We start from the raw sequence: 25,499 nt of genomic DNA, 5'->3' as shown, positions 1-25,499 counted from the left end.
TAATAATTAAAACCTATACAAATGGACATGACACGTTTTCACATTTCCGCATCGGTTTGTGCTCGTCATCTACCATAGATTTATAGTAGATGTTGGGCCAAGGCGTGTTTTCTTTAATGCTTAGGAGGCTGAATCGTGAATTGTATGAATAAGTCCTCCAGATCTCATCTGGTTCGATCACTTTGAGTGACCTTAGCCTTTAGTTTGGGTTTAAAACCCATAATACCCCATTTTTTGGCGGTCGAAAATTTGCAAAGCTCGACCCAGCATGAAGCGCGAGTCCAAAGTCCCTTCATTTCCTCTTCACATTGAGTTCAGGATTCATGACGAGATTTTTTTTTGTGTGTGTGTGTGAGATTCTAAAATTTTGAAAGCTACAAACCACAAGTCTCGAAGGCGATTAGATGTTGAGCAGACGGTAACGAAACGGTTTTGTTTTAGTTTAGCCGGAAAGTGGCATGTTTCAAATTCCATAAGAAGGTGCAGAGATATGGTTCATTGAATCCAGAGAAGATTCTTTCACAGTATGTCCACCAGGTGTATGTCTTTCATGATGACCACACATCCAGGTGAAGATGAGACATCTGGTTGTATTGCTCAAGTGGTCAGGTGTTCACCATCCATGTGATTGGCGGCTTGCTGGCAATGTTCCAGTTCCGTCCGTACTACTGGCTTGACCGATCGTGGAATGTTTTCCATGATATCTGTATGTCAGATCATAGAGGTTGTCCTTGATTTCTATGCGCTTGTCATATGAGCAACTGTTCCGTGGCGTTGGGATGTGTGGTAGGACTGCGGAGATTTACGCGAATGGATGCTTGCTTTTGTTTCTTCTGCTAAAGAGTAAAATGAAAAAAACAAATTCTGTCAAATAGATTATTACATTTCCTTTAGATGCTATTAGATTATTTAAAGGGAACCTGTCAGGTGGAATATGCACCCAGAACCACGAGCAGTTCTGGGTGTATATTGCTAATCCCTGCCTAACCGTCCCTGTATACACTGGCATAGAAAAATGGATCTTTAGAAAAAGTATTGCTGAAGATCTTTTATCGTATGCTAATGAGTGAGGGGACTAGTCCCAAGGGCATTAGTTCCCCTGGCTAGTCGGCTCCATTAGCATGTTAGTATGCCCGTGTGCTAACATGCTAATGAATATGCAGCATCAGAGTATGATCTCACTCACCTCTCCGCTGCCATCGCCTCAGACACTGGATTTCTGCTCAGTGCACATGACCCCAGAGTGTGGGTCATGCGCACTATTAAATCGGGTGTACATGTCCTGGCTTCAAACTGAATTAGTGCGCATGACCCAAACTTTGGGGTAATGCGCACTGAGCCGAAATCCAGCGTCGGGCAGCGATTGCAGTGGAGACCATGATTAGCATGATAGCACGCCCACAGAGGCGTACTAACATGCTAATGGAGCCAACTAGCCAGGGACTAGTCCCCTCGCTCATTAGCATACGATAAAAGATCTTTAGAAATCCTTTTTCTAAAGATCCCTCTATCTATGCTAGTGTATACAGGGACGGTTAGGCAGGGATTAGCAATATACACCCAGAACTGCTCGTGGTTCTTGTTGCATATTGGACCTGACATGTTCTCTTTAAGTGCGCTCTCACACATCCAGCTTTTCGCCGGTTTGACGGATGCGGCGCACGCCAGTACAGTATGATACAGTACAGTGGCAACGCCGCAACTTCCGGGTCACATGCTCCGGTTACATGACAGCATGTGACCGGCGCTTGTTGCGCTGCCAGTGTACTGTATACACTGTACTGGCGTGCGCCGCATCCATCAAACCGGCAAAAAGCCGGATGTGTGAGAGCGCCCTAAAGGGAATCTGTTACAAGATTGTGTGCTACCCTATCTTACTATCTTAGCTGGAATCAGGGTCTCTGCCCCTACATTATGCTGCTCTATGTATCACTTACTTAGCTGGGTTCTGCAGTTTTGATTAAAAATAGGTTGTTTTTTTTCTGCTGTCTTGTAAAACCCCGCCCACACCTCTGATTGGCTGCTTTGTGTACATTGTGTGCAAGCTACCAATCAGTGGTGAGGGCGGGGGTTATAAAGAGCTCAAGAATATGGAGGACTACATGGCAACAAGTTTACTAGACTTCTAGTTATAATCTGCTGATAAAACTGATTTTATAAGCAACCACATCACTGGAGTCGGGGTCTCTATCCCTAAATTATGCTGCTGTCAGAATAGGTAGCAAAAATCTGGTGACAAATTCCTTTTAAAGGATACCAATCTGCAGGCACTGACTGAGAAATACTTCACAAAAAAAAAAAAAGAAAATTTCATAACTCTTCCGGTTTTTGCTTGAAAAATTCTACATTTTTGTTTTTATGTCTCATAAATCTGTGAAATATCCAGCCTACGGAATAAGTGAGTATGCCCTCCCAGCAGAACAAGCCCCCAGCCTCTATCTTACTGTAAACACATAGAATATACAATCAGTGGCCTTAGGACAGGAGCTCAAAGGGTGGTTCACCCATATTTTTTATTGTCTAGTTCGATATTATATTGAGAAACAATGTTTCTTTCAAATACCTTGTGTTGGCAATAGTGCCTGTGAACAGCGGTATTGCAGACCGATGTTCCCCGCTCTGGTGATGTCACGTCAAGTGCCGCACACGTCACATCCCTGCGGCTGGCTGCAGTCTTCCTGACTCACTGGGCTGTGGGTGGTATTTCACCGCTGTCACAGCACAGCGCGTCTCCTGATCCCTCCTCCCTCACAGCACAGCGCGTCTCCTGATCCCTCCTCCCTCACAGCACAGCGCGTCTTGTGCTTACAGTGCTCTGCTGTGAGGGAGCAGATGGGCTGTGACGAGTGGTGAAACACCACCCACAGCTCAATGAGTCAGGAAGACTGCAGCCGGCCTCGGGGATGTGACGTGTGTGGCACTTGATGTGACGTCACCGGAGCAGGGAACCGCGGTCTGCAATAGCACCTCTCACAGGCACTATAGCCAACACAAGGTATTTGAAAGAAACATTGTTTCTCAATATCATATCGAACTAGACAATAAAAAAATATGAGTGAACCACCCCTTTAATGCACAAATTATAAAATCAGAGGTTAGACCCAAAAACATGTAATTAGTTTCATACGATGACCTATGAAGTGAAGAGCTTGTGTCACTTCTGGAAACTGTAGCAAAAAAACAATGGATAACGTAAAAAAATCACAGTCACCCGCTGTTAGGAGAGTGTGAAGAATAGATGAACTAACAGGTAATAAGAATGGAAACCGCCAGAATAAAAGTTACATTTAGAGATTATAAGAATTTCTGCTCATATAGGATATCAAACACCTGTTGCATATACTTCTCACATATGGTTGCAGTAGGCTGATATATAGAAGTGCGCAAGCCAACCATTAACACCGAGAAGCCTCTTTATTAATGCAGCATGAAAACAAATGATCTGTGTTAGATGAAGTGGTTATATTTTTAATATTAGCGGTTTCCTTGCACACTTTTTTCTTAAGTGGTTTCATATATGATTTGCCAACATCCGGTTTATTTGATGCCCAGATAATGGGTTCTGTCCTAGATTTCTCGGTGGTCCTCACCTTCTCGTGCTGTGTGCATGCCTTTAAATGCTAGTGATGCGGCAATGTCGCAGTTATGAGGCGATAATGGCGTACCCCCGGTATGCTGCCATCCGTGACCCGTCACATACCCTGTGGGGGCTGCTGTGCCGTACGCCATGTAAGGGGATACCGGTGCTGGACTGGGGTATGGAGTCATTCCTGAGGCTGCAACAAAGCTACCAACCGTCGGTAAACCACTGGCTGTCTGCAAAATACAAAAAGGTGAAAATGTATTATTACATTGTGTACAGCACAATCTTAATTTACATTCCGGCTTGTCTTGTTGGGAAGTCTTTATATAAATGTTGCGTCCTAAGTATGTTCATTATATTTCAGCTATTTTGCAGTTCCATACACATATTTACAGTGGCAAAATTTGAAGCTCGTGGGCCCCGATGCAAAAGCTCCAACAGGGCCCCCAATTATTGCAATTCTTAATAGTAATGGTCTTTTCATACAGGCGATTGCAACCCCTGCACCGATTGTAGCTATGCCCCTGTATAAATTATATATATATATAATTATATATATAAAAAAATATATAAATATGGGAATATATACAGTGTGTCCAACCATATCCTGTCCACCGCCATTAACCTGAGAATGGCGGCAGCTATAGGCATAGAAGTGGTGTCTAGATATAGTAAAGTATCCATGCGCTATACAATTAAACCACCTCTAGCGCCACCTGGTGGAAAACAGCAGAGTTAGCATTTTCATCATGAAAACGGAACAAGATAGAGAAAAAAAGTGAATTACAAAGTTGTAGGGCATCATCAATTCAATACGAATCAACACCTTTCATACAGAAATGCTATAATTAGATCGTGTAAAACTCACAAGGCTGCGGGCGTGAAGCGATACCTCATGGAGAGCTTCCTACAAGTCATTGGGTATGGTGGCTGTGTGGAGCGGCCTCCACGCTCACCTGACCTGACCCCATTGGACTTCTTTCTGTGAGGTCACATCAAACAGCAGGTGTATGCGACCCCTCCACCAACATTGCAGGACCTACGACGACGTATTACAGATGCTTGTGCAAACGTGTCACCTACCATATTGCACAACGTGCAGCAAGATACAGTATGCTGTGCAGAGTCCAGATGTGCATTGCAGCTGACGGGGGCCACTTTGAGCAGCAAAGTTAAATGAGCACCATATGCGTGATCAGCATTCAATGTTTTGGGGGGGGGTCATGGGTTTCATATCATAGCATTTCTGTATGCAAGGTGTCGATTCGTATTGAATTGATGATGCCCTACAATTTTTTAATTCACTTTTTTTCTGTATCTCGTTCCGTTTTCGAGATAAAAATGCTAACTCTGTTGTTTTCCACCAGGTGGCGCTGTAGGTGGTTTCATTGCGTAGCGCATGGCTACTTTACTATACCTAGACACCACTTCTATGCCTATAGCTGCCGCCGTTCTCAAGTTAATGCCGGTGGACAGGATATGAGTGGACACACTGTAGATATATACACTACAACAAGGACAAACAGTAGTAAATTCACCATGGTTAAGCCATATTTAATAAAGACAGGAGAAGTATCTATCTAAATAAATATCTATGCACATGAAGTATTTAAGAGATCACAAAAGAAATACTAACATTAAACTCTAAAGAGGTTAGCGGATTGGTAAGCAAAATACAAGGTATACAGTATATACAATAAAATAGTCATGCAAACCAGTTATTACCAGGGGAACAGATTATGCCTGATGTTGAGTCCCCATGTGTTTCGCTACTGCATGGTAGCTTCTTCAGGGGTCTTTTTATTGCATCTCTGTTTAGCAAAATGCAAGGTATATATGCTATAAAATCATCAGATAACCTCTACTGGGTTCAATCTTGGTAACTTTTGAGATCTCTTAAATATCTTTACACACTCAATGAATTTATTTAAATATTTCTCATGTCTTTATTAAACATGGCTTGACCAAGGTGAAATTACTATTGCATTAGCATATGAATGATTATAGAGTGATATCTTCTTGGCTTATTATATCCACCACTTTGTGGTGTTTTTCTTTTTAATTATTTATTTTTGTCCTTGTATATACTGTATAATCTTTTTTAATAAATTATTTCTCAGAAAGGGTGCACACTTTTTATCCCGTGCAGCTTTCTCTTTTTCCTCCATTCAATATTTTTGGAAGGTACAGTAGCACTCCATTGTTTCAATACTTATGGCTTAATTTTGCTGTGTCCACTACCCCATGTTTATTTCTAATATATACATACACACATATACAGTATATCACAAAAGTGAGTACACACCTCACATTTTAGTATATATTTTGTGTTTCATGGAAAAACACTGAAGATCTGACGCTTTGATACAATGTACAGTGTCGGTGTGCAGCTTGTAGAACAGTGTAAATTTGGTATCCTCTAAATAACTCAACACACAGCCATGAATGTCTAAACCGCTGGCAACAAAAGTGAGTACACCTATAAGGGAAAATAGCCAAATTGGGCACAATTAGCCATTTTCCCTCCCTGGTGTCATGTGACTCATTAGTGTTACAAGGTCTCAGGTGTGAATGGGGAGCAGGGGTGTTACATTTGGTGTTATCTCTCACACACTCTCTCATACTGGGCACTGGAAGTTCAAAATTACTCCTCAGGGTAAAGAATTCTGAGGATCTAAAACAAAAAAAAATGTTTACCCTGCATAAAGATGGCCAAGGCTACAAGAAGAGTGCCAACACCCTGAAACTGAGCTGCAGGACGGTGGCCAAGACCATACAGTGGTTTAACAAGACAAGTTCGACGCCAAACAGGCCTCACCATAATTGACCAAAGAAGTTGAGTGGACGTATTCAGCATCATATCCAGAGGTTGTCTTTTTATAATAAGCATATGAGTGCTGCTAGCATTGCCATGTCCTGAGATCTGAATGACCAAAATGAACTTATTTGGTTCACATGGTGTCAAGCATATGTTGCGGCAACCAATTGAGGACGACAAAGACAAATGTGTCTTGCCTAGAGTTATGCCAGCTATGGGGAGATACAGTTTATTGAGGGAACCATGAATGAAAACATTTCCTGTGACATACTGAAGCAAAGCATGATCCTTTTCCCTTCGGAAACTGGGCCACAGGGCAATATTCGAACATGATAACTTCCCCAAACACAACTCCAAGGCAGCCACTGCCTTGCTAAAGAAACTGAGGGTGAAGGTGCTGGATTGACCAAGTATGTCTACAGACTTAAACTCTATTCAGCCTCTGTGGGGCCTCATCAAACAGAAGGTGGGGGAGTGCAAGATCTGTAACATCCGCCAGCTCCGTGATGTCGTTATGGAGAATGGAAGTGGATCCAATGACTCCTGTGAAACTCTACTGAACTCCATGCCCAACAGAGGAAGCCAGTGCTCGAAAAAAATGGCAGCCACACAAAACATTGACACTTTGGGCACAATTTGGCCATTTTCACTTGGCGGCCCTCAATCCTCTATCAGGGCATTACTGCCTTTACTGGTGTATGGGGCCAACTGAAGATGGGAGCCTGGCTGGGTGTCATTACTTAGCTTTATTAAGCCGGGGGTCCAGGCCCCAGTCATAGCATGATAGCCACAGCCTGCAGATACTGGATGATGCGCACTGCTCTGCCCCACTGTCACTGGCACCAGCACATGCTACAGCAAATCACATGCAAACTAGCCATGTGTTGGCACACACTGACCCAGCATAAAGTGTCCAAAGCAGAGGATGTCAGCCGTGTCTGACATCATTAATGTCGTCAGATGCTGCCAGATATCCTCTTTAGCTTCGGCTACTTTATGCTCAGTGAGTGCACACCACCACATGCCTAATTTGCATGTTATGCACTTTAGGTGCATTGCATGCAAATTAGCCATGTAGTGGTGCCAGGGGCAGTATTATGTCACCTTCACCTGATGTGCAGCAGCGTGATGAGGTCATCATGCTGCGACCTCATCATACTGCTGCGGGCCATGCATAGGTGTCAAGGAATGGTAAGTGCTCCAAGGAGGAACTGAAAATTAGATGTCCTGCCGTTTACTCTAGAGGGGATGGAAGGGAATAGGAAAAAGTGTTACTACAAGGCCACATTAGGTCAATAGGGTACATTTTTAAAGGGGGCACAATATAGCTAGGAGCAGTGTGTTGGAGGGATATTATAAAGAGGAGCAGTGTGGGGGGTTATATTATACAGAGGGGCAGTGTGTGTGTGAGGATATTTAGAGAGACATTGTGTGTAGGGGAATATTATACAGAGGGGTAGTGTGTGTGGGAAGTTATATTATACAAAGGAGCAGTGTGCAGGTGATATTGTACAGAGGCAGTGTGTGGGGGATATTATACAGAGGGGCTGTGTGTAAGGGAATATTGTACAGAGAGACAGCGTTTATAAGGGGATATTACACAGGGGAGCATTTTTTTTTCATTTTTGTTGCCTGCGGTTTTGACATTAATGGCTGTGTGTTGTTATTTAGAGGGCACCAAATTTACACTGTTATACAAGCTGTACACTGACTACTTTACATTCTATCGGAACGTCATATATTCAGTGTTGTCCTCACTCTGTGATATGTTGTAGATGTGTGTGTGTATACACACACACACACTCACACATACACACATACATACAGTTGCTGGGAAATAAAAGTCAACTCTTTTTACAAAACTCATACAGCCATTTTAGACCGGTTGGGAGCTGTAAACCTACCTAACTGGATACACATGGTGACATCTTAGTCATTTTATGACTAAGAAGTAATGTACGAAATGAGTCAGCAGCTATGGAGTACAGTTTTCTGTATTCTTCAGCGCTGCTCGTTACAGTTCAAGTAATGTCTTTGTTAGTCGAGAGTGTGGCCGTGCACCTGGGATACACATGGGGGTTCATCCGGGTTTCCTTTCTCTAGTACTGGTTTGTCAAGTCCTAAGATGAGGGAACAGAAGTAATAATATTTGGACTATATCCTTCTGGCTTCCACAGAGGCATCCGCTGCTTCTTTTGTTCCTCCTCTATGGGCTTTGGCAGTTTTGCACATGCTCAGTTATAGTAAGTCATTTGCATGCCTGTTTATTTTTATAGTATAAGGCACTCATATTATTGGTCAAATGTCTGACAATATATATATATATTTGTAGAATCCATCCGGAAGAAAGAGGCAGCAACCACCGTACTTCAGTGTTCAGAGTTTAATCTTGAATGCAGTTCAGATACATTAGGAGTGGGGTGAGGTCGACGGCACACCGTTTCGCACACATGTGCTTCGGCAGGTTTAGGGCCTGCCGAAGCACATTTGTGCGAAATGGCGTGCCATCGTCCTCACCCCACTGCCTCTCCGCCTCTCCCCATCTCCCCCCACTCCTGATGTATCTGAACTGCGTTCAAGATTAAACTCTGAACACTGAAGTACAGTGGTTGCTGCCTTTCTTTCTTCCGGATGGATTCTACAGATGGACATATCTTATAAGGATTGTGCAACTGTACAGACTAAAGGCCCTGTTACACGCAACAACGTATCTAACGATATATCGCCGGGGTCACGGATTCCGTGACGCACATCTGGCATCATTAGCGACGTCGTCGCGTGTGACAGCAAGGAACGAGCATTAACGATGGAAAATACTCACCAAATCGTCCATCCTTGACACGTCGTTCCTTTTCAAAAAAATCGTTGATTGTTGAGGACATAGGTTGTTCGTCTTTCCCAAGGCAGCACACATTGCTACGTGTGACACCTCAGGAACGACGAACTACAGCTTACCTGCGTGATGTTCGTTCCACTTAGTGACGCCGCTCGAACCGCCCCCTTAGAAAGGAGGCGGTTTGCCGGCTACAGCGACGTCGCTAGGCAGGTAAGTATGTGTGACGGGGACTAACGATGTTGTGCGCCACAGGCAGCGATTTGCTCGTGACGCACAAACGACGGGAGCGGGTACGCTCGCTAGCGATATTGCTGCGTGTAAAGCCCCCTTTAGTCCATTCCAAAAAGGTACATATATATATATATGAGAGAGAGAGAGATTTTTACTTATATACCTGGTCCAAAAATACTCCAAATCTCTCACTCCTGTAGAGAAACCTTTGAACCACATTTCGGCCTAAAACCTGATGGAACCTTTTTTCCAACCATCATCATTGGTTTGATTTTCATTCCTTTGGAGACATTGTCATGCTAGATCGACCAGTTAAGAAGGATAACGTCTAATGACGGACATGTTTTCACAATAGCACCGTTAATAGGTTTTCGGCTATATGTGCACTTTCCTGGTATGAGGAGGTGCCCTGTGGATCACACATCTTAAGGGTCTCTCAATGGCTTTCATAGGAGTGTAAATCGCTTAGATGGATAAAGCAATTCACAGCTTATTGACTAGAAGCCTACTTTTCTATTCTCTCAATCTCTCAGACAAAGGCCATGTTTGCCAAGACGTTTTGACCTTAAAATTTCACACAAAGGATCCTTTAAACCCGAGCCACCAAGACCAACCTATTTTGTTTGTTTAGACGTCACCTTGAAGGATCTGAAGTAAACAGGAGGACATTTAGAGAGCCCCCAAATCTCCTGAGCGGTGGCAGGTGAATTAAGCTTTCAGTAGAACCAAGTCTGTGAAGATCTCCAATTTCAGGATCTTCACAGGCCGCATTAGGGCCGACTGTTTGTGGGAAGCTTTATATAGTCTAAAAGGTATTATATTTAGTCAAGTGGGAAAAGCCCATAGCAAGGTCCCAGAAACTATTAGTTTTACTCATTGTTGTATTGTTCTACTACACTCTTTAGGAGCAATGTTACCTTCTCTCCAACGTGAAAAGCCCCCTAGTTAATACAATTTTAATTGCCCGGCAGAAACCGCAGTTACCAATATATTTTTACATGGGGACACCAGCAAATGAGTCAACATTCAAGTGAGGTTAAAACTTTGATAAAGAAAAATATAAAAACTGAGATTTATTTTTTTGTGTGTAAAACTAAAGCCTCTATATGGAACGAATACTGTATTCATTGACTTATGCTGCAAGGGGTATTCCCATCTCCAAATTCATATCCTAATATGTAGTAGGTGTAATAATATTAGCAAATACCTCCAATTAGAAATGTAGTATAGTTCTCCTAATTAACGATGTCGCTTACCTCATCTGCAGAGCATTGCAGCTTAGGTATCCATGGTTACAGCCACTCATATAGTGACAGTTAGTTGCTTATGGTCCTAACCATGGACACCAAAGCTGCAATGCCCTGCACACAAGGTAAGAGACATGACTAATCAGGAGACGTATGCTACATTTCTAATTGGAGCTATTTGCTAATAATATTATACCTACTACATAGTGGGATAGGTTCTTGGAGATGGGAATACGTCTCTAATGCCAATGGAAATCTTAAAACTGTTGTCTTGAATACATTTTTATTGGAGCATAGATTTATGTGACGCCCTGGACTAGCCAGGTAGTCACAGTTAGAGCCCCGCATAACACCTGCCCCTAAAAAGGTGTCATCAGCCAAACTTGAAACCCTAGTCACCCCCCTCAGGACTTGATGGACACACCAGGGGGCGGAGCCAGGCAGTTGGCCTCGCCCTCCGAGGAGGTCAGAGAGCCGGAGGCGGGAAAACAAGTAGTAGTTGGAGAGTTGAGTAGAGAGGAGTTGAGTGAAGGAGTCTGACGGGTGCCGGGGTCGGAGCCATGGTACCTTCGTTAGGAGGCAAACGGTGGCCTTAGCGTGCAGGAGCCGGGAAGATGGCTCGGTGGAACCGTGGTGGACCGGGACAGGGTAGTGGGCCGCCGGTACCAACCCGGGGAACCGACTCGGAAACCGGAGCACAAAGGGGGTACTCAGAGCCTGAAACGAGGTCCAGAACCCACTGGACTGAGTTAATTAACTGATTGCGGTCTGGACTATAGGTCATTTCCCACCCAAGTCCCGACTGAAGACAACAGCCCACCGAGGGGGATAGAAAACCACTGCACAGGCACAGAGATCCCACGGGCCAGCGTCTGCGGGCAAAAGGGCTCTCCCGAGATCTACCAAGCCGGGGAGCGGACTCCTGACGCTGAAGCGCAGGCAGCCCAAGTACACAACATGGTGCAGGAGAAAGGCCAAGACCACCGAACCGGGAGGGGAATCAGACGCAGCCAGCTGCGGGCACCGACCACCATCAACTTGGTTTACCAGAGACTTGTGGGTGTCAGTAACTGTGAGTACAACAGTGCCATCCGGCCGCGCACCGCCCAGCTCTCCCCAACGGGTCCCGGGGCCATCATTCCTACCCACGGAGGGGTTAACATCTTGCAGCACTACCATCTCCCCCGGGTGCCCAGTAATCGCAGCAGTGGTGTCCAATTTCACCACAACCCGTGGGTGGCGTCACAAACTCAAACACGGCTCCGGCCATGCACCTACCTACCCCCCTCCAAAAGCGCCAGCACCCCTTTCAGAGCGAAGTGACCCCGGGTCGGAAGGCGCTCGAGCCACCCACCAACGAGCCCGGATCCGAGCGGCTCGGCTGCAGCAGAGTGTGGGGCGGTACATTTGTACACATAGAAAATAAAAAAAAACAACAAAAAACAGCAATACATATTTATTCAAGGTCCAGTGCTGCCTCTGCTGCAGTTCATGTTTTTCTGGACAGGCTGTATTGATGATGTCACAACTACAGTGCCCATTACTGTTGTAGACAGTCACTAGGTTCAGTGGTAATGCAAATGTACATCGCATGAGCTGATGAGCACAGTGGATGGCTGCAGCGGTCACAACATAGTCACGGCTGCAGATTGTCAACAAAGCCCAGAGCAGTGGCAGAGAGTGAGTGCTGGAGCAGGGGGAGTTTAAAGTGCACCAATCACCAGGATTTTCCTATATAACCTAAAGCCAGTGCTATACTGGTGATATCAGGATGATTCTATACATATGTTTCGTTGTCAGCTTGGGTATATAGGTTTTGAAACACAAGAAAGTAAAGTTTGTAAAATCAGCAGCTTGTTGAGTGACAGCAGCTGCCGACCAGATAATATCTGGGGGGTATTCATAGTTATCCCTTCCCCCTGTTACTTATGCTAATTCTATTATACAATCATTTTAGTTTGTGACTAGCAGGACCTGTGTGAGGTCCTACCCATGTGACCAGAAGGGGCGGGCATCAGCCAACAGAAAAATGTTGCTTCCTGGTATCAGCTATGTTGGCTGAGGCCTCGCTCCTTCTGGTCACATGGGTATGACCTCACACAGGTCCTGTTAATCACAAATTAAAATGATTCTATAATAGAATTAGCATAAATACCAGGGGGAGGGGATAACTCTGAATACCCCTCAGATATTATCCACTCCTCAGCTGCTGTCACTTAACAAACAGCTAATTTTACTTTGTGTTTCAAAACCTAAACATCTGAGCTGACCACTACAGGTATGTATAGAATCAGCCTGATAGCGCCAGTATAGCATTGGCTTTAGGTTATATAGGAAAATCCTGATGATTGGTGCACTTTAAGTATTGGGGTGTTAGCGCAAGGGCTTGCCGACATAGAAAATAACAAATACAATTTTTTCCTGGTTAACCCCTTTAAATGGGTGTTCTAAGAGTTAAAAGTTTCACTCTGTATGTTACCGCATTGATTTTGACAACGGGACTCTACAGAGCTCTGTCTGAATGAAATGAAGGTTGAGAATATGCATTCATTCTCGGAGATTGCTGAAGAAACCTGAGTGCTGTTCTCGGCTACCTCCCTCGGCCCCCTAGATAACGAATATTAAGGAGGTTCACATGATCGACCTCCACTCCATTCACAAAGGGCTTTGGGTTGCAGTGGATTCCAGTGGTCAGTCCTCTAGCAATGAGTAGGTTATGACTTATTACTTATCCTTTGTATAAGGGAAGCATCTAACATAGACAGAAAAGAAGGCTCTTCCACACCATTAGAGGGCGAGTTATGATTTGCAAAAACAGCAAGGTGTCTAAAAATTACCCACAAGAAGTCCAAAAATTATCAGTAACATTACTTGTTACTATTACCCTTACAGGCATATATATACTTCAATAAAAATTTATATATATATATATATATATATATATATATATATATACACACACACACATATATTTTTTATATATATATATATATATATATATATATATATATATATATATATATATACACATACATATACTACAATAAAAATATTGTACTACAATAAAAAAAAATGCACAACAGTAGATAATTGGTATTACACTTCATCTAGAGCAAACCTTATAATAACATTAAAAAAAATACAAAAAAAAATAAAACAAAGCAAGCCAACATTTTGTTCATTCCCTCACAAAAAAAAAAAAAATAATATGATTGATAATAAGGACACAGTTCCCACTCAAATGTTCAATATTACTCATATTGTAGTAGTATAATAAATAAATACAAAAATAAATAAAAATCTGCCCTTATGGCTATATAAACTGTGGTGGGCTGCCCTGAAATAAAAAAAAAATAAAAATAAAAAAAATGTCCATTTAGCGGAATGGGATAACTGGCTCGTTTAACGTTTTATTTTTGTTGACCGGGAGCTGCCATGTTGATTTATCCAATGAACAAAGTCATTCCTAAAATTATATCAGGCCAAGTGTTGAGAACATTGTAAACACTGTCATCCACAGAGATCCCCATCCTCCAGAATCATCCCCTGCCAAGCGGCAGACGCAGAAGAGTAGAATTATACTAATGAGATAAACAAACACCGCTTGTCAAACATTGGCTTTAGATGATTGACGTTATCCAGAGGAAATGTTTATTTTTATTTTGGCAGATCACTTGGATCTTTTCTTGATTATTATTTTCCTTTTGTCTTTACATTGATATCACATTTTTAGATTTTGTAAGGATGTTAAACCCCCTCCAAGAAAAAAAAAAAAAACAAATTATGGGTCCCTTGCTCTCTAACAGCTCATCATGCAGCTTTTCCTTTCTGTCTTCTTCCCAGCAAATCCGTCGCATATAATCCCTTACGTTTTTATTAGCTGTTTGCTGAATCCATGAAAGTGACTATTATTTTTTATCTCCTCATTTACAGTATATTTGTGGCCAAGACTATAACAGTCCAACAGTCTGCTTTACTCGTGACACCAAAGAGGAAAATAAAAATCCAAGCCCCAGCACAGTCTGCCAGGTATATAGATCAGTCAGTCTAGATTCCCGTCAAATGAGTTATTGCTTGGCTGCAGCGATGACCACTGCAGCCAATCACTGGCCTCATCTGTCTGGCTGCAGCGGTGATGAACATATGTGCCGCCCTGGCAAAACCAGGCTGTCACAGAGGTCTTCATCCATGTTTTTGGTGCAGATCTCACACTCCCTTGGGGAGTTTCCCACACACAGAAACACAGAAGTCTGCAGGAGGAGAGGAGTCCGGAAGCAGCCCTTGTGTGGGGCTAGGAGAGTGGCAGTAAGGGCCTGAGCAATAGGCCAGCCGCTTGTGGGCCCCGAAGTGGACTGGGAGAGGGTAGTGGCCCTCCCCCGGTGCCAGCTGTCGGGACCCAGTCCGGACCTGTGCACGGAGCAGACACAGACACAGACACAGACCGCAGGCAGGAGAACAACACCTGAATTACACACACGGGTGTGGGACTCGTCCTCACAGCAGCCATGGGCACCAGTTACCAGCAATTTGGTTCCCGCCCGAGCCGTCTTCCCTAAACAGAAAGGGCGCAAAGACAAAGCCCGGCCCCCAAGAGCAGAGCGGAACAAAAAGCAAGTGAAGTGCTCGGAAAACACCAAGGAGGGCGGGTGAAGATCCAGCCTCATGTGAGGAGATAAAGGCAGGGACGCCAGGACTTTGCCTAATCCCGTTCCTGGACAAGCAAGCCGCAACCCCGATGACATCTCACCCGGCTCCGGCAGTCCGCCTGGCCGCAACGGTGATGACGTCGGTTCTGGTACTTCGTCCGGCCGCAACGGTGATGACGTCGGCTCCGGCAGGTGGGGGGTGGCAGAACAGTTTAAAGTTTTAGTAAACGTACTTCCCGATGTGGGAAGATGCATGTTTGTAATGTTTAACTTTTCTTTTTCCCATTAAAAAAAATAAATAAAATAAACGCTGGTCGCTGGGCAGCCCGCGGACGGTCTGCATTAAACCAAGGGGGTGTGTGCCGCCCTGGCAAAACCAGGGTGTCACAGAGGTCTGCATCTATGTTTTTGGTGCAGATCTCACACTCCCTTGGGGAGTTTCCCATACACAGAAACACACCATCCAATCAGGCCCCACTTGCCCCCTCCTCAGGAAAACGGGAGGGGGAGAGAGGATCTTGTGGAGAGAGCAGAGTGTAGTTTCAGTCAGTCTGCAGGAGGAGAGAAGTCCGGAAGCAGCCCCTGTGTGGGGCTAGGAGAGTGGCAGTAAGGGCCTGAGGAATAGGCCAGCTGCTTGTGGGCCCCGAAGTGGACTGGGAGAGGGTAGTGGCCCCCCCCCCGGTGCCAGCTGTCGGGACCCTGTCCGGACCTGTGCACGGAGTAGACACAGACACAGACCACAGGCAGGAAAACAACACCTGAATTACACACACGGGTGTGGGACTCGTCCTCACAGCAGCCGTGGGCACCAGTTACCAGCAATTTGGTTTACAAAAGACTGAGTATTTCTTCCATCTGTGTTCCTGACCCTCCACATCAATCCAGCTTCATCCAGCACCACGATAACCGAACTGTGGGTGTACTATTCCCTGTGTTGCGGGCGGGGAGGAGGGTGTCAGCACTGCGCTCACCCCCACTGCTCGGGTCCGGCTGCTGCTGCTCAGTGGTGGCTCGAGCGGTGGGCCGGATCCCGGGGGTTCTCGAGCGGCACTCCTCGCCCGTGAGTGAAAGGGGATTGTGTTTTGGGGATAAAGTCTATTGTCCGTGACGCCACCCACGGTTGTGGTGATTTGTTAGCACCACCGCTGCTCGATATGGGGATCCCGGGAGTGGTGATGTGGAGCAGCCAGATGTTATGTTGCCCCTCCGTGGGTAGGGGTTGGTGATCCCGGGGCCCAGTGAGGAGGTGGGAGATGCAGGGCTGGATGGGCGCAGGGACGACGCGGGGGCAGCGCTATGCCTTGCGGCACTGTGGTACTCACTCAGCCAGTAATCAGGACACAGTTCTTGGTAAAACACTCGGCTGGATGGACGGGTACCCACAAACGGCTGCGGTTGTTCTCCCAGTAGGTAACGGTGATGTCCCTTTGACCTGCACCTGATGTTTCTAAGTTGGTAGCGATGGGTTCCCACCGGTAACCCGCTCCCCGGCTTGGATATGGGCCGGAGGAGCCCTACTTTGCCCGCAGACGCTGGCCCTGAGGAGCTGGTGCCCTGGCGGTGGCGGTGTTCCTCACTAATGGTTGGACGGTTGTCTTCAATCGGGACTTAGTTGTTTGGAGACAGACGTCCCCTTCACTGACGGATTCGGCAAATTATGGCGACTCCTAGCCTTGCCGGGGTCCGAGAGGCCCCTGCCTTGGTGCTGACTGTCCTTTGTATACTGCTCCAGACCGCTGGGCCACGACCCGTCCGCGGTCCTTCCAGCAACCTCCGAGCAGTCCCCCTCCAGACAATCACCGCTGTTGCTGACCTTGCTGACACTGTCCTGCACTTAGCCGGACCAACTTCAGGCTTTCTTACTGACACTTTTACTCTTTTCTTCTGTTTCTCTACTACTTCACTTTCACTTAGCTCCTCTTGTTGTTTACTCCTTCACTTCCCTAACTAGACTCATCTCCTGGTTCTTCCCGCCTCCAGGGCTGTGTACTCCTCGGTGGGCGGAGCCAACCGCCTGGCCCACCCCCTGGTGTGAACATCAGCCCCTGGAGGAAGGCAACAAGGATTTCAGTAGCCTTGGTGTTCCTACTGGGATGTAGGGTGTGGTGGTGTTGTGACCTGTGACCCCTGGCTTACCCAGGGCGTCACACCTGCAATCCCTACCACCACCACAACTCCCAATTGGGCCCCGGGACTACACCTCCCCTACCCGTGGAGGGGATTCCACCTTGCTGCCCCACACCACCAGTCCCGGGCATGGTCCCCAGAGGCAGCCACCATCTCATCACCGCAACCCACCGGTGGCGTCACGGACAATTTCACCGACTTAATCCCCCTTTTATTGTGGAGCCTGGGATCACAGACCGGGTCACGCCACCGTACACCTACAAAAGTGACCCCTTGGCCCGGATCTGAGTACCCCTTATCCCTGGGCGACACACATATACTGTACAAAAGGGAAATGGAAGGCCAGCAGGTATGCTATTGAGATGAGTGTCTGGAGCAGTGGGAAGTAAAGGGGCAAGTACACACTCCATTCACTACAGTATATTGGTGGCTGTAGGCAGTTTTTAAAACATCTTGGAAAAGCCCGTTTAAAAGGACTGATCACTACATATTATTGTATTAAAATGGGTTCATGGGTGTAATAAACAAAAAGGACAGATACTGTCATGAGGTGTTCAGGTCCAGACTCATTAGGAGTCACGGTGACATCAGACTCTGATCACACTGCAGAGCCTGACAGGCAACCTGATGTCTCCTAGTTGTTCAGCCAGAGCTGGGCATCGGCTGTTTCATGTGCTCTGTTTCTCAGTCCTGCAGTAGGTAATTCCTACTGACCTTGGAAACTGTGCTAGGAGCTTAGGTTGCCAATTGCCAATCAGTCATCTCCTTTCTATATAAGATCCTAGATCTCACTATTCAGTGCCGATTATAGCTTAAGCTTTTGCTCCAAGCGATACCGGTCTGGTTTGTGAACCTGTTGATGGTGATCTTTGTTGTGATATTAAGTGGTGTGAACATTCCCCTGTTGTATGTTACTTAATTTCCTTTCTCTTTGCTCCCCTGTACACATATCTCTCCTGTGTGTTTTGAGTGCGGTGTGTGAGTTTCCATTCTCCCTTGTCCGTGTCGTTTTGTGGGTTTCGTTATTCGGTTTTCCAGCCTACTCCCAGGGTGGGGAAGAGGGGGAGTAAAATCAGGGCTTGGACAAGAGTCAGGGTCAAACTGGGGGCTTGGACCTGGCTACCATCAAGCCTACCTTTGAGATAAGGGACAGCGCAGGGTCTCCAGTCTGAGGGCCAGCCTAGGAGCCCCTGACCTGTCAGTACATACTCTGTGATAGATACCTACTGGACGTCTGGCTGTTTCCTAACTTCCTGTTCCAGGGTGAATATTACTTGACCGCTACCACCAATCAGTGACTTCTGACCTGTTGCAGCCATAGGTTTCTCTTCGAGATGGAAAAAAAAGTGTTTCTTCCAGCTCAGACAGGATGTCGAAACCTCAACTTTTCAGTGGCCACTGATTGTCTGCAGGAGACTGCCTACTCTGGAGGAGGAAATGAGGAGCCCAGTGAAGGACCTAGGCATTGATTATGAATGGATGAGGTTCGGTAGGTGAGCACCTGTAGTGTTTTATTTTGTTACCACTATGGGCCCATTATTGCTAAACTAATTTTTGGCTGCGAATAGACATAAGTTGTGTTTACACTATGATTACATTCAGTTCTTTAAGGGTTTTGGGTTTTTATAGTCTGCAGAACAAAATCTCCTTTCCCAAAACATAACATAAACAGCCTATAAAGAGACAATGGGATTTGTTTCGATTAACTGGTCTAGCGGACAGATTGGATTGGAGCCTCAAGAATCAGTTCCTACCTTCTGGCATTCGCGGCTCTCCTTTTGATAAGCATTTCTGGCACCACATCTTTGTAACCCTCTACATCTCCAATTTACACACAATGTCCAAAGAAACTCTATAGATTAATATGGAGCATAATGCCCAAAAATATCAGATGGGTAAACTTCAACTGTCCCCTTTTAGAAAAACAAATGTTGTGGTAATACTACATTACTGGCTACTTCATGTCACCAAAAACAGGCGATTAAAAACATTCCCATTGGTGAAATTATACAAATTCAAAGAAATGCTCCATCAGAAATAACATTTCAAAAAGAATTTAGTCTATTGGAGAACAGATCGAAACAAAGAAAATATCCGCAGTGGATGATAAATAGAGCCCATCACGTGGTTAATGATATTAATAGACGAGAAATACTAGCCAAAAAACATCAAACCACCAGACATATGGAACAGAATAATGTGGTCTCGTTTGGATCCACATATATTCCACAATACAATCAGATTAAAAGTATTATCAAAAAAAATCTACTGATACTGTACCAGGATAAAAAAAAAACTTAAAGGGGTGGTTCATTACTCTACATTAGTGGCCACATCTCTGTAAAACTGATAGGGAAGGCGATTTCTAAATATCTTGTTCAGCCAATTCTGCCTCTGAGCGGCGCTATTGCGGTCCGTTCATCCTCATGAAGTGACTTCCCCCGAGCTCCGTGACCTCTGAGATCCAATGATGTCACATCAACTTCCAGTTGATCTGACATCACCAAGGCGGCCCTAGTCTGCCTGAGTGACTGGGCTGTAGGCGGCGTTTCATTGCTCATCACAGCCCGGCATCACAGAGCAGCATCTTGTGCTCCCTCCTTCGCTGCAGGGCGCCGCAAGCAGGAGTGATGCTGGGCTGTGATGAGTGATAAAACTCCACCCACAGCCCAGTTACTCTGGGAAACTGGGGCTGCCTTGGAAGTTGATGGGACATCACCAAATCTCAGAGCTCACGGAGGACAGGGGGGAAGGGGGTCATGTGATGGTGGAGCACTCTACGGGGTCTTAGGAATACTAGTCACCGGGCCGGTGAGGGTCAGGGGATAGCACGGGTGGCCCTGCCGTTTTCGGGACCTAGAGCTATCCACAAAAGGGAAATGGATGAAGGATGGTGGGATGATGATGATGATGAAGGGGTTGAGGATGTTGGAAGGAGTTGTTGTCTCGTGATGTCACCTGTGGTATGCGGCCAGGAATTGGCCGCCGCTGCGGGTGCTGTCCTCTGTGGAGGATGGTATTGCAGCTGGGATGGTTCAGCTCCCCACAGGTAGAGCTAGGCCCCAGGGAGGATGATGGGGGTGGTAGTGATTGTTGGCAATGGAGCGCGGGGCGACGTTTTTACTCACTGTCCAGTTGTCACCCTTAGAGTGCCGGTCTCTGTCGGAATGGGCCCCAGCCGATCCCGGATAATTCGGAGGTCACCGCCGATGTTGTGGATTGTGGGCCCTTGCTTCTTACGCTTTCTGTGTGGCTGCCCGTGACCTGAAGTGCTTGGGGACCCTTGTTCGGTGTTAAAGTTACCGTCCCATCTGAAGGGCAGCGTGAGTCCATTTGGGGCCTGACTATGATCACGACTCCGGGCTCTATGTTGCTACTGTGCTCTGGGATCTTGTGGTGGCCAGAGGGACTTGAAATCCCCCTGCTCGTTGGATTCTGGTGGCGCACTTGAAATATACGCCACCCTAGGGCTCCGTACCCTAAACTGCGCCAGTCCCAAGGGAGCAATTAAGCTCTCCCCTCAGTGACCGTATTTGTTCCTGTGTCCCACAGCTTCCACCGCTAAGCTCTCTTGCCTCCTTCCCAAACCTCTGTCAGGCCACGACTCTCTCCTTGTGTAAGTGTGTAAGTATTTTACATATATATATATATTTTATATATATATATATATATATTTATATATATATATATATATATATATATATATATATTTATTTTATATATATATATATATATATTTTATATATATATATATATATATATATATATATATATATATATATATATTTTATATATATATTTATTTTATATATATATTTTATATATATATATATATATATATATATTTTATATATATATATATATTATATATATATATTTTATATATATATATATATATATATTATTTATATATATATATTTTATATATATATATTTTATATATATATATATATATATATTATATTTATATATATATATTTTATATATATATATATATATATTTTATACATACACACATACATACATATATACACACAGCATATAATATGAAAATAATTTTTCTATTTTGTATTGGCTTAGACCTATCTAGTTTTGAGATTTTTAAGACCTGTTGCTCCCATCCTTTGATCTTTTCTGATTTTAGTTCACATGACATAATAAATGTGAGGTTACATAAAAATCCATGGGCATGTGGTTTAGTTAGATTCAATGAATAAGGAGTAACATCTGAAACGCGTTTGTAGTTCACCCACCAAAGCTGTCCCTTTGGACATGAATTTTTAATGTATTTTGTCAAACTTTGAATTTTATGAAGAGACTATTGCCGAAATCCTACTTCATAGATGTTGTTGTGCTTGGCTGGTCACTCAAAAGAAGAGCTGCAGATGCCATAAGGTAGGAACTGGAGATCAGGGCTCCCGTTTGATGACCACAGAATACTGAATTGGCCACTGGAACAGGTCATGCTAATCAGTTCACAGCCGGTGTCCGCTGCTTTGTGTCCAGCAGCATGAGGCATCTAATGGGTTCCCCATAAGTGTGAATCAACCCAACATTTCCAACAGCCAAAGATGTTGCTCTAACAACCTAGATATTAAAATACATAGCAAAAAAAACCAGAAAGGTAAATCTGCCACACTAAGGCGTTTCGCTTTGGTGTTCAACAAGCCCTCACACTGACCCTCCGTTACCGCGTCCTAAACTCAAGAGGTGGTGGAGAGGGTACAGTAATCTAGGACATTGTCATGAGTAGCAGAGAATAAAAAGTCATCGACATCCTCATTAGTCTCCTTTCTGGTAATAGTAGAATGTGTATACGGGAAGCAATGGCAAGGAAGAGAATTAGAGAGTACAAAAGAAAAGCCAAGGTCAAGAGATTGATCTTGATTTTTGAATAGTGATAAGATCTCTCTAAGCCCCATATTATTAGAGGCTTATTTGTCAAATGCTGGCATGTATCCAGTACTTTAACATGTCAGTGCTGGATTCATCTGCCGTTTCACCGCACAGATTTCTCTTAGGCATTTCTTCTTTTTAAAGAAAAGAATCTGGATTTTGTTGATGAGAGGCATCACTGGTGGGATAGTTCATGCAATGGCAAGTTGTGGGGGGAGCAGAAGACTTTCCTCATCAAAGACTGTTTGTGTAATGACTCAAACTGATTATATTGTGATGATATATGAAAATATATAGCGTTTTAAGCATATAGTCTACCCACCACAAATACTTTCTTACTTTCATTTTATCATTGTGTGTGTGAAGTTTTAGTATTGTAAAATATATGTAATTCCTCGATAATTCCTTGGATTACATATTACAGTTGCCAAAAAGATGTCCACCAGGTTCAACCAAGTGATGGGAAAGGTGAAGTTAGGTCCACATTCAAACACGTTCCTTGAGGAGCATTCATCTCCGAAATGTGTTGGGTAGAATGTGGACTTAACTTCACCCTGTAGAGTATTGTGACGTCAATACAGAAAACCCAGAACACCTCTACCGGCCGGAGCATTCACCAGCCACTACGGAACAAGCTTCATGTAGAACAATCAGCAATCAGTGCAAATAAGACTCAACCGAAACCATATATTAGCAAAACACTTGAAAAGTATTTACCAGAAATTTGTTAATTTGGGACCACAAGATGATGACTCGGGTCAGTTAATTTTAGCATTGCATTGACTGCATAGTGTAATAGGTTCACCCATGAGACATTGCCAACTGGTAGCTAAGATTCCCGCACATCTAATTTAGATGGCACATGTAGTTGGGTTGAACAACTGTATATATTACATTGCTGTATTTTGAAGTCCCTATGCACATATAGACTTCGGTCCCTGATTCATAAGACTAGCGTTTCATTCACAGTCTTCATGAGGAACGTGCAGTAATAAACTATGGTGATTTCATTTCGAGGCGCTCACCACTTATGAATTCGGCACATCTTCTCAGTGACGTGGCCACAGCCAAAGATGTTACCCCGCCCACAGACTGGAATAACATTTCTTGTGTCAGAAATGATGCTATTATTAATGAACTTGATGAGCGGGCGCAGCCACGTCACAGCTCTGCCCCAGCTCCTCTCCGCTTTCTAACATAAAAGCTTTGATGTGTGGAGGCCTTAATGGTTTGGGTGTTTGGTGGTTTGAGACTATTTTGCAGCAATTATGACTAGTTGATAGAAGCACCAACTGTAGTTTTACTGTTTGCCAATAGTGATGAGCAAAGGATACCATGCTCGGGTCCTCGTAACGAGCAATCAGATGCTCGGACGGGCTCAACTCGTTTATAGAGTATAATGGAAGATGCTCTGGAAAAATGGTAGAATTCCTCTTTAACTTCCATTATATTCTGTAAATGAGTCAAGCTCATCTGAGCATCCAACTGCTCGGTATGAGTACCGGGAACCCGAGCATGGTAGTACTCGCTTATCACCGTTTTCCAAGAAATCCTTAAAAATAAGCTGATCATACAGTTTCTCACTGTGGGGCTTGCTAGTGATCAGCTTACAGAGGATCAACCACCAAAGCCAGTGCTATACTGGTGCTATCATGCTGATTCTATACATATCTTTAATTGTGAGATTGGATGTATACTTTCTAAAATATAGTCAAATAAAGTTTGTGAAATGCAATGATATTTGATGAGAGATGAAACAGAATGTCAAATAGGTGGGTCGGGTTTTGCTAGTTATTCCTGCCTCTGTCTGCCTGCCTGTCCTTCCTCCCCCCTTTTTCTGTTGTTACAGGGGGGAGGAAGGACAGGCAGGCAGACAGGGGTGGGCATAACTAGCAAACCTGACCCACCTATTAGATATTCCATACTACACAGCATCAAGTTCAAAAACTGATGTGTTTTTGATATACTATTAGATACTCCGTTGCACCTCTCATCAAATAACAGTGAATTTCACAAACTTTACTTGCCAGTATTTCAGAAAGTATACATCCGATCTCACAACTAAAGATATGTAAACAATCAGCATGATAGCCCCAGTATAGCACTGGCTTTAATTTATATAGGAAAATCCTGGTGGTTGGTCCTCTAAATCTGTGGAGGATCCTGGTGGCAAAAATAAGACTAATTTCCCTGCAGCGCCTCCAGAGGTGACATTAGGCATTACACCATTCTTATGTTAATGGATGTTCTCTCTTATTCAAAGGATAGGGGATAACTTTCTGCTCGCTGGGTGTCCGCACTGATCCCGAGAACCAGGGTTCTGAGAGTCCCAGCTGAATGCAACGGAGGTCGATCATGCTCACTGCCTCTCCATACATTCTAAGTGCAGTGCTCGGCAATTTTTGGTGGTGGTTCCATTAAGAATGAATGGACCAGTATTGTGCATGATCGACCCCAGCTCCATTCAGCCAGGGTTCTTAGATTCTGGGCTCTTGGGATCGGTGGGTGCCATGGCAGTCAGACCCCCAACGATCGGAACATTTATCCCCTGCCCACTGGATAGGGGATAACATTTAAACTTGAGAACACCCAAAAGAATCAATGAGTGTTTATAGAATGTACAGACTAGACTAATGCATGTAAACCCATCGCAACACCTTCTAGATAAGTGATAAAAAATTACGAGACAGCTCAAAAATGTCTCAACTGAGAATGACATTGTTAGACAGTAGTAAATCCGTCTCTTACAAAGAGTAGAAAGCCTCTTCCTGAACACGGACTGGTGCAGACACAAGATTGCTGTGGTTTCAGGCTTGCAAAATATTTCACAGAAAGTATCTGTGATGCTCTATTAATGGCATTAGAGACATCCTGCTCTATAAATCAGTGTACAAAATGAGGAAAAGCATAGAAAGATAAGACGTTCACAAGCGGACTGAATTGAGAACACATGCAAAAGTTCTATTCTAGTCGCCAAATGTAGAGAATCGTTGACTCATTATGGCGGTGATATAACGTTTCCTGCAGACCATTATCCCAGTCACTATTAGTGTGGGAAGACTCAGGGCAGTCTGACTACTTAATGGTTAGTATAGTTATATTTTGCCTATTTTCC

General features: G+C 44.5%; 1 protein-coding gene across 1 annotated transcript in view; it reads right to left on the bottom strand.

Annotated features, from left to right (window-relative positions):
• Positions 1 to 738: 738 nt before the first annotated feature.
• The window catches only part of PAX9 (paired box 9), a 53,631-nt gene continuing 28,870 nt past the window's right edge, over positions 739 to 25,499 (bottom strand). The window contains exons 4-5 of the mRNA XM_075329693.1: positions 3,591 to 3,816; positions 739 to 836 (exon numbers count right to left, since the gene is read on the bottom strand). Of these exons, the coding sequence (XP_075185808.1) occupies positions 739 to 836; positions 3,591 to 3,816 (324 nt within the window). The remainder of the gene's footprint in view (positions 837 to 3,590; positions 3,817 to 25,499) is intronic.

Source organism: Anomaloglossus baeobatrachus, chromosome 12 (genome assembly GCF_048569485.1).
Source record: "Anomaloglossus baeobatrachus isolate aAnoBae1 chromosome 12, aAnoBae1.hap1, whole genome shotgun sequence".
NCBI lineage: Eukaryota > Metazoa > Chordata > Amphibia > Anura > Aromobatidae > Anomaloglossus > Anomaloglossus baeobatrachus.
This window is presented reverse-complemented; position numbering and strand designations above follow the sequence as displayed.